Raw genomic sequence first — 11,660 nt, 5'->3', positions numbered from 1 at the left:
ATAAACATGTGGGTGGGCAATGCTGTTGGCTTCGGAGACAGCCAATCAGATAATAGGCACAGATGATCTCGCTTTTTCATGTTTCCTTTTTTCTTTTCTTCACTTCTTTTTGTGCGAGTTCAGTCAAGAGCAGGTTGTTGTAGTCGTATTGCTATCTAAAGAGACTAGGACTACGCTAACCTGGAGATGCACGTGGCTCTTACTTTCTACTTAAAGTAAATGTTTGAAATAAATCAGGGTATTTGTTATTATATGGCTAAATATATTTCCTTGCAACAACCACACAAACCGCAATGGGATTAAACAGACAGCTTCCTAAAACCAGTGAGATTAACATGACAAGTGCATAATAATAAACCACTTGTACTTTAAACCCACTGTAATGGTACTGTGTTGATAATGACTATTACTTCCCGGAGTGATGTAATATTGGCTCCTGTCTGTTGTAATACTGTGACCACACAAGACTGTGGCTGTGCTCATGTACTACCTAACTAGACAGCATTTATTGGTGTTATTCCTAGTGATCTGCCTAGCTAGTCAATCATTTTGGGCATCAAATTTAGTGAGCTGCCTATGCAGACACCAGTTTTTGACATCACTGAGTTGCCTACCTAGACAGCATTTTTGGTGTAATACCTAGATGCCTACATAGACAGCATGTGCTCATGTGCTACCTACCTAGATATGGGTGTTATACCTAGTGATCTGCCTACCTAGTCAATCATTCTTGCCATCAAAGTGAGCTGCCCATCATTAAGTTGCCTACATACTGTAGACAGCATTTTTTGCTGAAATACCTAGTGAGCTGTCTACCTTGACAGAAATTTTGGTGTAATGCCTAGTGAGCTGCCTACATAGACAACATCTTTGGGCATCATATCTAGTGAGCTGCCCACCTAGACAGTATGGGTGTCGATGCAGACACCAGTTTTGGGAATCATGCCCAGTAAGCTGCCTCTCCTAGACAATTTTTGAGCTTCATATGTAAACACCAGTTTTGGACATCATATTGAGACGCATACCAAGACAGCGTGTTTTGGGCATCATGCCAAGTGAGCTGTTTACTTAGACAACAGGTTTAGGCACCATGTCTAGTGAACTGCTACATTTTTGGAATCATGCCTAGTGAGTATTTTTGGATGTCGTACCTATGGAGCCACCCAGGTAGAGAAAAAAACAAAAACAAAACAAACGAGCTGCCTGCCTAAGGTATCACAAGCGCATTCCAAACATCCTGTCTAAGAAGGCAGCTCACTAGCTTTTGAGACACCAACGAAAAGTTCATTAATACTGCTAAAACAGATGTTTTTGTTCCTACACAATCTATACCGTATTGAACAACTCACACAGAATTCAACATTTGCAGTCCAAAAACAGATTTTCCAAATAACGCCCACTTTTTAGATCAGCATCCATGATATTCCTGAAGAGAATCAATGAGTCACCGAGTGTTTATCTGAAATTATAAACATGCTGAAATTCCTCTTGTTATTGCCAAGCTGAAGCGAGGTTAAAAAGAACAGAGCTTCGTAAACAAATGTGCCTTTTGATGTTCAAGCAAGTATAAAATCCCAGCATAAAAACCTGTTTTAAAACAGCAGAGAAAACGCCAGTTTGCGAAAGAGAATTGATGAACATCAACAGAGTTCATGTGCTTGGCTATCCCTCATTCATCCAGCCTCCAGCGCTGAAAGCTTGTAATGCATGCTCCACCATTATATCAGCTTTTTTCAGAACCACAATTATTACTCTGGTTGCAAACAGCACCACGCTGGAGTTTGTGTGACTTCTGCGTAACTCGTGTCCGCTCGCAGTGATTTGGCAACGAGCATTCCAGCGGATGACGATCGGGTCACCTGCATTCCCCTTCTGAAATTAGGGCAAGGCCGGACAAGCTCGAGCACACTCCGTAACCTTATGAACTTGGCTGCCCTCGCAGGGACCGCTATCCCGCAGCATGCCACGTTCGCTTGAGAGTCATTAATATACCGTGAGAACCCTAGTTTTACCGTGGGTTTCTCGTGCCTTCAGCTATTTTCCACAGAATGCAGGCGCTGCGGCAGGAAGGTTTGGGTGGTATTTATACTCTTTTGTTTTGCCATGTGAGCTGTTCTTGCCCAAGCCAGAAGGTAGTTGAATACGCCGAACCCAGCACTCCATCAGAATATGACAGACGGTCAAAACCAGGCAGTGTTGAGAGCAAAGCAGCCGAAACCACTGGCAGGCATTTTCCTCAGTGCTGAGCAGGCCCCTGGAGCGTATTATTAGCTCTCCTGTAAGCGTGGTACTGTACACACAGGATGAGCAAGAGCACCACGCCAGAATCCTTCCCATGTTTCGCAGACTGTGGAGTCACCGTGAGGATGTTTTTTTCTGGCTGCAGACTCCATGTGGCTACGCTAAAGTGTCTCAGGCCGACCGCTTTCTTTGCATAAACTTCACAATATTTCAGCACTCAAGGAGAGGCAGGAAGTTCGATTTGAAATATTAGCATCACCGCAGAGCCTCGCTCATGGGATTTTGTATCCCATGGAACTTTTCGTTGTCCTTTTAGCCTGCGGGATTACATATTCATAGTTCTTACAGTGCTTAATAACACATAAACAGCGCTGCGGTCATTGCTCATATTAATCTGTGATCAGTGTCAGAGCTGCATACGCACAGAATTAAGAAGTCGCCACGTTCCAGACTTCAGAAATGGGACATGAAAGAGTGCAGTGTTGTCCTTTCCCTTCTCCGCCACATCCTGTGTGGTAAGTCATCCCAGAGCACACAAAGAACGCTCGCCTCTTCCTCTTTTCTCCTTCCTCGCTCTCTCTTTTATACATCATAACAGAAGAGGTCTTGAAAAGGGCACTTTAGCTCTGCTCTATGTCTGTTTCGGTCTTCGCACTTTATACTCAGTCTAACGAAGATTATTGCGAAACAACCAACTTGGTGACAGATAAGTTGGCACATGGGCCTTCGATGCACACTGCACGCAAACTTGGCAAGAGCTCCAAAACACATGGCATGCTGCATTCTAATTGGCTGGCGTTGTGCAGGATTCACTGGTTCAGTCTGTTAGGGAAATCGAAATCATGTTTACAAGTCCCTATGCGACTATAATAAGGAACATCAAGTCTTAAAAAAGTACTCCAAACAGTTTCGCTTGGAGATTGGTCCCCTTACATGTCGGTCAGACAGCCACTTCCTGTCTAAGTAGGCGGTTCTTGGCCATGCTAAAGTGCAAAGTGGACTAGACTTTATGTTGGTAATAAAAAAAAATGTGGCTATACGAAGACAAGGGGGAATGTGGCTTTGACCAAGCACTGATTTGAAAACATCACTTGCGAAATAAATGTGCCAAAAATATTCAGGCATAATACATATATTCAGTTTCACTTTATGAGTAGTTTCACTAGTTGGAATACAATGCAGATTATTAGAGCATGCGTCAATGGTTTGACAGACAAAGACTGCTGTTGTGCCAGAGGAATCACTCTAGTCTAAGCTCAGTCTAGGGATTATAATGTCTAATTGCTTCTAGAATTTCTAGGAACTGTTATGAATCTTGTGCCAGCATGCGCTATGATCAGGTTAACCATTCTGAAGGGGGGAAATGGCCAGCATAACCTCTTATTTTGATATGTGATCTATTGTTATGGTTAGAAGGCAGCTTATAAAAATACTTGGCTTCAATACAGTAGAGGTTTCAATGATCTGGATGGGGTCATAGTCTACATTATACTTTTCAGTGAACATTGGGACAAAACCCAATTTTTTATCATTTTGGAAAAATAAATGGACCAAAACAAACAGCTGGAAAGAGAATGTTGTTTTGATAGCCTGTGCTATAATGCACCTTGATCGTAATCGATATCACATGCTTGGTTCCAAAACCTAGTGAACTGGCAACAGAGGCAGCATTGTAAGGCAGCATTGGCACGCTTCGATGCTAAAGCCCAAAGTAAACTTTCCCTGTTCGTAGACCGTCCATGTGACGTAGGTTTCAATATCAGCACAGTCCACAGCCCGATTTTTGTATCCATAAAGACAAAAGAAATGTCCACTAGATATTACTATAAACAATATTTGTGTGGTGCACACAGATTCCCAAACTTGTGAGGTTTCAAGATGCTGACTAGGAAGGCAGCTGCCTATGTAGGCAGTAGACAGCGAGGCAGCACAATAGGTTTTGGTCCAGCGCTAATATAATTCAGGAGGTGCTTGCTGTATCACTATGGGGCGATGATTTTAAGATGAACAGTGTGGAATAGGGCAGCGGTAGACCATTACAGCTAAACCTTCAGTTAGAGGCTGCCCAGTCTCTCATTATCCCAAGATAAATTGCAACTGGCTCCTTAGTGAGTGCACAGCCGCATTCACGACTCCGCTCAAGACCGAAACATGCAGCATGCCACCAGATTAGCACTGCCTCTTCCTGCACTCCCCACAAACAGCTTCCTGCTTGTTTTTCCGTTAGTTAAGGCCTAATTCGAGTTGCCACAGCGCTGCCCATTTTAACCCACTGACAGTTTTTCCCAGCCTGCCTCTCTAGAGCTTTCCAGTTGGCAAAGAGCTCCTGCCCTACTGACCAAGGTATTACCACTGTGAAGATGGTAAAACTTGCGGCTGCCGCATAATGTGTCACTGGTTATTTATTCGAATAGCTGGAGACATGATTCAAACACGGTGATTAAGAACACCCCGTTCATTACAAAATCCCCCAAAACTAATCCGGACCGTTTCCATGTCAATATGGAGGTACATGCCGGGGACGGCTACAGGAAAGCTGAGGTCATGGAAGGGTATAGACAATTGTTTTTCATATTATGACATGTCTGAGTCAGGAATGACTTCGTCAGGAGACAGGAAGCAGCATGATCAAAGCACCGATATTATGATATGTCAGGCTGATGTAAGTCCGGTGTGTACGGCAACTCTAGGTGTCACCCACATGTGATTAATGTGTTTTCAGTCACTTGAATAAAAACATGTTCAACCATGGGAAACACTGAGTCCTCTCCACAGCAGTAAGGGGTCACTTTCTCATGCAAAGCCCCAGTAAACACTGATATTTATGAAATGACTCAGCTGCTCCTCAAGTGAAAGAGGGGTCTTGAAGACCTCTTGAAGCTGACGCTCTCCCACCGTGGGATGATTCCATGGTAAACAGGACCAACCTCACTAGCTCAGGGCTGTGGGAGAGCCATGTACCACCCACCCGAGAGTTCAGCCCACAAACACAACAGAAACCACTGCCATGTGCGTCGTCGTGTTGTCTGAGACGTCCTGGTTACGGCCACTCGATACTCCTTGCTGTGAGGTAAAACAATGGCCTGTGGTCACGAATGGAAACAAACTGCTAATAGATTCAGAGAAATTGGCACGGGGCATTATCTTACAGCCATCCTGCCAAGTCACCGACTCCCGCCCGCTCCTTTTAATGAAAGGTGCTGGGAGACGACCCTATTGTGATGGTCAAATGTCATCTGGTTAATGTTCTGAAAGGTCGAAACAAATAGGGTGGTTGTTGGAATCTCTTCCAAGACGTTGCTATCTATCTTTCCCGCCAACTTTAACTAATATGAAGGACGCCATTGCACTGGCGTGACCTTATTGAACTGTGGCATCTATTGTATTTATGTCGAAATGAAATGTAGTGTGCCATGAGAAATAGCTTTTATGAGTGTTTATACCCTTTATGAATAGAGGAAATGAATCTGAAAGACTTTCTACACCCAGCTGTCATCAGAACTTCGGCGATAAATCACGGCAGCTTGACCGTCGCATTGGACTGCGTGCTAATTATTGCGAGTCAGTGCCTAGCCAAATGCGATTTGTCATAATCCATTAAGAAAACATACATCTGGTGCTGTAGTGATGCAAACTGAATGAGTTCCAACCCTATGTGGTTAAACAAAGTTTTATTTTCAACAAAACATTCATTAAGTCTCAATAACAGAAGACAAAATAGAAAGCAGTAAGGATGAGGTAGGTGGAGATTATTTACCATATGTCATAAATTTCAGAGCCTCCACAATGGATTTACCCAGCAACGCAGTTCTTGTGTTAGGGTTGGGAAGGAAGTGATATCATTCCCTGAATCATGGCAGACCCAAAGGGGGGATTCCAGTCTAAGACTAAGCCTGTCTGATGTCAGACCACACCAGTTGGGACGTGAGGCCAACCTAATAAAGTCAATGGGTCTCTGCTTGTGTGCACATTTACATCTTAATTCTGATAAAAAAAGTCAGAATTGCGAGATGTAAACTCAAAATTTTGAGAAAAGAGTCAGAATTCTGAGATAAAAACTCGCAATTACCTTTTTTATTTGTTATTCAGTGGAGGAAACAGGCTTCCATATATAACATTTCTGAAGCCATATAATATATTTAGTTTTTCTTTACCATCCACTCAGCCAAAGCACATTTCATTCATTCAAAAATGATATGTGTGTGTAATAACCAAACATTATGAACAATATTTTAAATCTTGGATGGTTAGGTGATTTAAATTTCGATACAAAAAACAAGAAAGCTTTAATATTGCAAATACTGCACATAAGTTGTATGGACTACTTTAACGTTTTTTTTTGTGTGTCTTTTTAGAGCCTGACAGGAGTGTTCCAAAATAAAAAGCAACATACAGATTCAGACCATCATGAGAGCGAGCAAAAAAAAAAACACTTTCCTTTAAGCACAAAAATGCTGTGAGAAAATACTTTCAATACAGGACACTGGTCCTCACAAAATTAAGCTACAGTTTTGGATCTCAAACATCCTGATAGATACTGCTAGAGTTGGGTGATAGAGCTAAAACATGATCTAAGACGTAATTAACACAATACCTTGTGAAAAGACCTAGATATTTATGCATTTGCTCTGAAATGGCAGGGTATTTTAAGGTATTTTGTTATTAAAATATGATTAATTATGTATTACTAAACGTTGCAAATTTCAAGGTGAAAAAGTTGAAAAGTTCAAATAGTCAAATTTTTAATTTGCATCAGCACTCAAAAATGTTCACCTGAGTTCTGTTCACTGAGTGTGGCATTTTACACACACACACGCACGCACACACACGCGCGCACACACATTTTTTTTTTTTCACACATGCACGTTCAAAAGTTAGATGTCTCTCTTATGCTCACAAAGGCTGCATTTATTTAAACAAAAATGAACAAAACCAAAAATACAATAAAACAGTAATATTGTGAAATATTACTACCATTTAAAATAACTTTTTGTATTTGAATACATTTTAATGTATTTTTTAAAGAAATTATGATATTTACAGTATTAATTTTACTATTGCAAATATATAGTAAATATTAATAAATATATTTCCTAGGCCTTGGAAAAAAACTAAACAAAAAAATAGGAAACCTTATATAACTGGTTATACTTTTGGGGTTGCAATATACTGCACTTGATAATTTCATAAGTTAATAACTATGATAATACTAAGCAGTGTTGGGGGTAATGCATTACAAGTAACGCAAGTTACATAATCAGATTACTTTAAGTACTAGTAAAGTAATGCATTACTTTTTCATTTACAAGAAAATATCTGAGCTGCTTTTTCAAATAAGTAACACCAGTTACATAGTTTTCCCATTTATTGAATGACAGCTCTCCCATCCCCATGTTGAGAGAAATCGTGAGTAAGTGCAGAGACGCTGTGTGCACTGTGTAAACATGATGCTTACTGTACTACAGGCCAGGCCAGGCGAGAAAAGTAATGTAGAAGTAGGGTTGCCAACTTCAGAAAGGAAAAACACAGGACATAGGCCTATAAAACTTAGATTTAATATGGGCTGCTTTGGTGCTTGACACTTTTTTATTGATCATTTTGTGTTTCAAGAACAAGGTCCAAGATTAAGAATATGCTAGTTACTTAAATGTAAAATGTTTTTTTCTCTATTTCACAGCATTACAATAGTGAAAGACGGCTTTCCTTATTGATCACGTCTCATGTAGAGTGCATGTTTTCTTGCGCGGCTGGATGTTGGACTCGTGAAAAATACTCACGTTCTTTGTATTTGCCAAAACTGATTTACTGAAGTCAAAACACGGACGGAATTGGCGTTAGCGTGAGCATCACTTGCTGTGAGGCGGGAGCAACCAGCCGTCAGAGGATTCCGCAGCCTTCCTCGAACAGTTATGTTCACGATTTCTGATTTACTTAACGTATACTGCGTGAGGGTGGCTGTGACTGGATGATGACAGGTATCGGTGATCATTCTCAAGTGATCAGCATTCAGCACTGCTGCTGTTCAGTCAGTGGTTAGCAGTCAAGAAACGGCCAGATTTACTATCAGTTTGCTCCAGCGCAAACCCTCATGTGGCGTTAAAAAACTACTGTCAGGATTTACTAAAGACACACAGTGGCAAATTAGTGCTGAAAAGGTGTGGACAGTCATTTTTGCGACTCATCTTATTGAATATGCATTTGTAGTTTTCCTTTCGATCGGTATATTTATGGGAGGAGCATATTTAAATAAATCAGGCAACACAATTTACTAAGATTTGTGCTCATCAATTCACTGGTATTCGAACCATTATTTAATGCCCATGTCTTAAAGCAGGTGGTAATTTGCACTGCTCTTGGTAGATTGTGCTGGTCATTATGGAAATGAGATGTTGCGTCTGTGTTCTTTAATGTGTGCATTGTCAGTAAATCGCCTGTATAATTTTCCCCTCCCGTCGGTGCTTGTATGGAATTGTGCTCCAACGATAATTTGCCCTGTTTAGTAAAACTGGCCCCAAGTGTTCTCACCTGCTGCAGCTCCTGGGCTGAGAACTGGCTCAGCTGCATTAAAGACAGATCAGCGATAGAGGCGGCGATCCACTGGAGCACAGCCGTCAACTGGGGGTCTACAGCTCGACCCTGGACGTCTGTACTGACCACCAGCAGAGCTCGTTCTGCCGGCCCATGTTCCCTCTCCACTCGCACCGCTCCTGCACGGACAAAACACACACACGTTCAGCCCATACATACACACAAAAACCATCACAGCAAATAGTCCACTTCAGCAAACCAGTTCCCACGCTCTCTCTGTTAACTAGGCCAGACCCAGAGCTCTGCTTGAGCTCATCTGTTGACCCACATGGAGCCGGTCTGACAGAAGTGTTCTCACCTGCTGCAGCTCCTGGGCTGAGAACTGGCTCAGCTGCATTAAAGACAGATCAGCGATAGAGGCGGCGATCCACTGGAGCACAGCCGTCAACTGGGGGTCTACAGCTCGACCCTGGACGTCTGTACTGACCACCAGCAGAGCTCGTTCTGCCGGCCCATGTTCCCTCTCCACTCGCACCGCTCCTGCACGGACAAAACACACACACGTTCAGCCCATACATACACACAAAAACCATCACAGCAAATAGTCCACTTCAGCAAACCAGTTCCCACGCTCTCTCTGTTAACTAGGCCAGACCCAGAGCTCTGCTTGAGCTCATCTGTTGACCCACATGGAGCCGGTCTGACAGTTAGACAACTAGGAACGTGGATAAATAGTCTTGTGGTTTTGACAGGGGCGCACTGAAGGTGCTCGGCCAAGTAAGACCACTTTAAATGAGTGGCAGCGCAAAAATAAGGGCTGAAATTAGTCTAACAGTTGAGGTCTAACAACAGACCACAGAATAAACACTAGCGCGGAAGAAAAATACAAAGAACAGATATAGTTTTCATTTACCGCCTGAATCCTCTTTGGCCTCAGCTTCCTTCTCTTCAGTGCCGTCACTGTAAGGTGAAAAATATTACAGGTGTTAAGACAGTCTAAGTGACAGATGGAAAAGAGAGACACCACAAACCACATGCAGAAGAGTGTGACAGGAGCTCCCAGCTTCTCATTACTAACATAAATATGGCATGAATTGTAGCGGAGCTGGTTTATGACTTGCCCATACTAACACATATTGATGCAATAATTTTTTTAATGTATTTTTCTCAACCAAAGAGTTGGGGTATGGCATTATGGCTAAAAAATCCTCTTAATATTTATGCAATCAGAGGAACAACATTTTCTTAATTTAATATTGGCGGATGAATCAGCACTATATCATAAACAGTTGTTGTCCAGCTCTGATTTGGATGGGCATTTAGTAGTAAACTTTGTAGTAATAATAGTAAAATCTAGCATATAGTACAATAAAATCAGCATATAAGAATGATTTATGAAGGATCATGTGACAGTGAAAAATTTAGTAATTGCTGCTGAAAGTTTAGTTTTGCATCACAGCAATAAATTACATTTTAAAATATATTAAAACAGAAATCATCTCTTTTAAATTGTAATAATATTTCACAATATTACTATTTTTTATTGCATTTTTTATTAAATAAATGCAGTCTTGTTGTTGAGCATAAGAGACTTCTTTCAAAAATATTTGTAAAATCTCACCAACCCTTAAGTCTATTTTATTGTACTTCTACTCTCAAAGTCTTTAGAAAGTTTAACAGCCAAACAAAAAGCACATATTCACAGTGTTTCTTAATTTTGTATCACCAGCTAAATCACTACAAATATGAATACCACGAATAGCCTCAACTACAAAAATAAATAAATAATAATACATACTGAATTGGCCTAAGCAGTCAATTATTTATAACTGATAACTTGCAATATTGTTAGATAAATCAGCAGTATATCATTAATATTTGTTGCCCAGCTCTGATTTGGATCGCCATTTTCTAGAGCAGGTTTAAATGAAATTGTTTACAAGAAGATTCTATATATGATTCTATAACCGTTTGTGTTTGTAAAAAAGGAAACAATGACACAGCAAGTGCAAAAGATGCAATTATAATGCTTCTTCAAATATTATTTTTCTGTGTCTGATGTATGGTATTATAAAGAGATCTCTGTTGCTTTTGTATGAAGTGAGTCATGATGTACTTTAATGCACATGATTCATGTTGTGGACCTGAACTCGTATGGGATTTAGAGGCTGGGACATCCTTTTTCACTCAAACAGGAAGCATGCAATAAGGACAGATTGTTCATTCTTTAGAAAATACATAACAACACACTTGTGAAGTCAATGACCCAACCCCCAAACACTTTCGACTCCCACAACTCTACCAACACATACACAAAGATCCAACTGACTAATTCCATCCTCTGAAAGGAGAAACAAAGGGAAGGTTTGTTTCTAATAGGTGATATCAGATACGTTTTCAGCACTTGCTGATAAAAAGTTGCATGACATCATGCAGTAATTAGAGCAGCCCACGCTGGCTATGCTGTGCCTCTTTCCATAGACCAACCTGTCTGATGGAGAGAAGGACAAATGCTCTTCATAAACCTCGCCTTCTAAACCCAGACTGCTCCAGCTACTGCTGTTTCCATTAGTGCTGGGGGAGAGAAAAAGAAGAAACACTACAAAATAATTTCTAAGTAAATCTAGATAACCTGCTAGAAGCTTTTTTACACAATATTTGATCTTGATATTAATATATTTGTTATGAAAATATTTAAAGGGTGATTTTTTTTTTTTAATTTAGAAGAATCATATTGTCAACCAAACACCAGCAACCCTCTACGGGCACCTTGGCAATTGAATCGCCATTGGCTAGTAAATTTTTTTGTTTACTCGCCAGACTGAAATACTATACTATACTATACTAGACTATATATATATATATATATATATATATATATACAGTGGGTA

General features: G+C 40.8%; 1 protein-coding gene across 1 annotated transcript in view; it reads right to left on the bottom strand.

The window, feature by feature from the left end:
* Positions 1 to 2,513: 2,513 nt before the first annotated feature.
* Positions 2,514 to 11,660, bottom strand: part of LOC107749032 (A-kinase anchor protein 11) — a 30,047-nt gene continuing 20,900 nt past the window's right edge. The window contains exons 9-13 of the mRNA XM_016564079.1: positions 11,257 to 11,343; positions 9,683 to 9,729; positions 9,064 to 9,309; positions 8,767 to 8,948; positions 2,514 to 2,558 (exon numbers count right to left, since the gene is read on the bottom strand). Of these exons, the coding sequence (XP_016419565.1) occupies positions 2,514 to 2,558; positions 8,767 to 8,948; positions 9,064 to 9,309; positions 9,683 to 9,729; positions 11,257 to 11,343 (607 nt within the window). The remainder of the gene's footprint in view (positions 2,559 to 8,766; positions 8,949 to 9,063; positions 9,310 to 9,682; positions 9,730 to 11,256; positions 11,344 to 11,660) is intronic.

This window comes from Sinocyclocheilus rhinocerous, unplaced genomic scaffold, assembly GCF_001515625.1.
Source record: "Sinocyclocheilus rhinocerous isolate Xijiao unplaced genomic scaffold, SAMN03320098_v1.1 scaffold2245, whole genome shotgun sequence".
Classification (NCBI taxonomy): domain Eukaryota; kingdom Metazoa; phylum Chordata; class Actinopteri; order Cypriniformes; family Cyprinidae; genus Sinocyclocheilus; species Sinocyclocheilus rhinocerous.
Note: the sequence above shows the minus strand (reverse complement) of the source record. Positions and strands in the feature narration are given on the sequence as shown.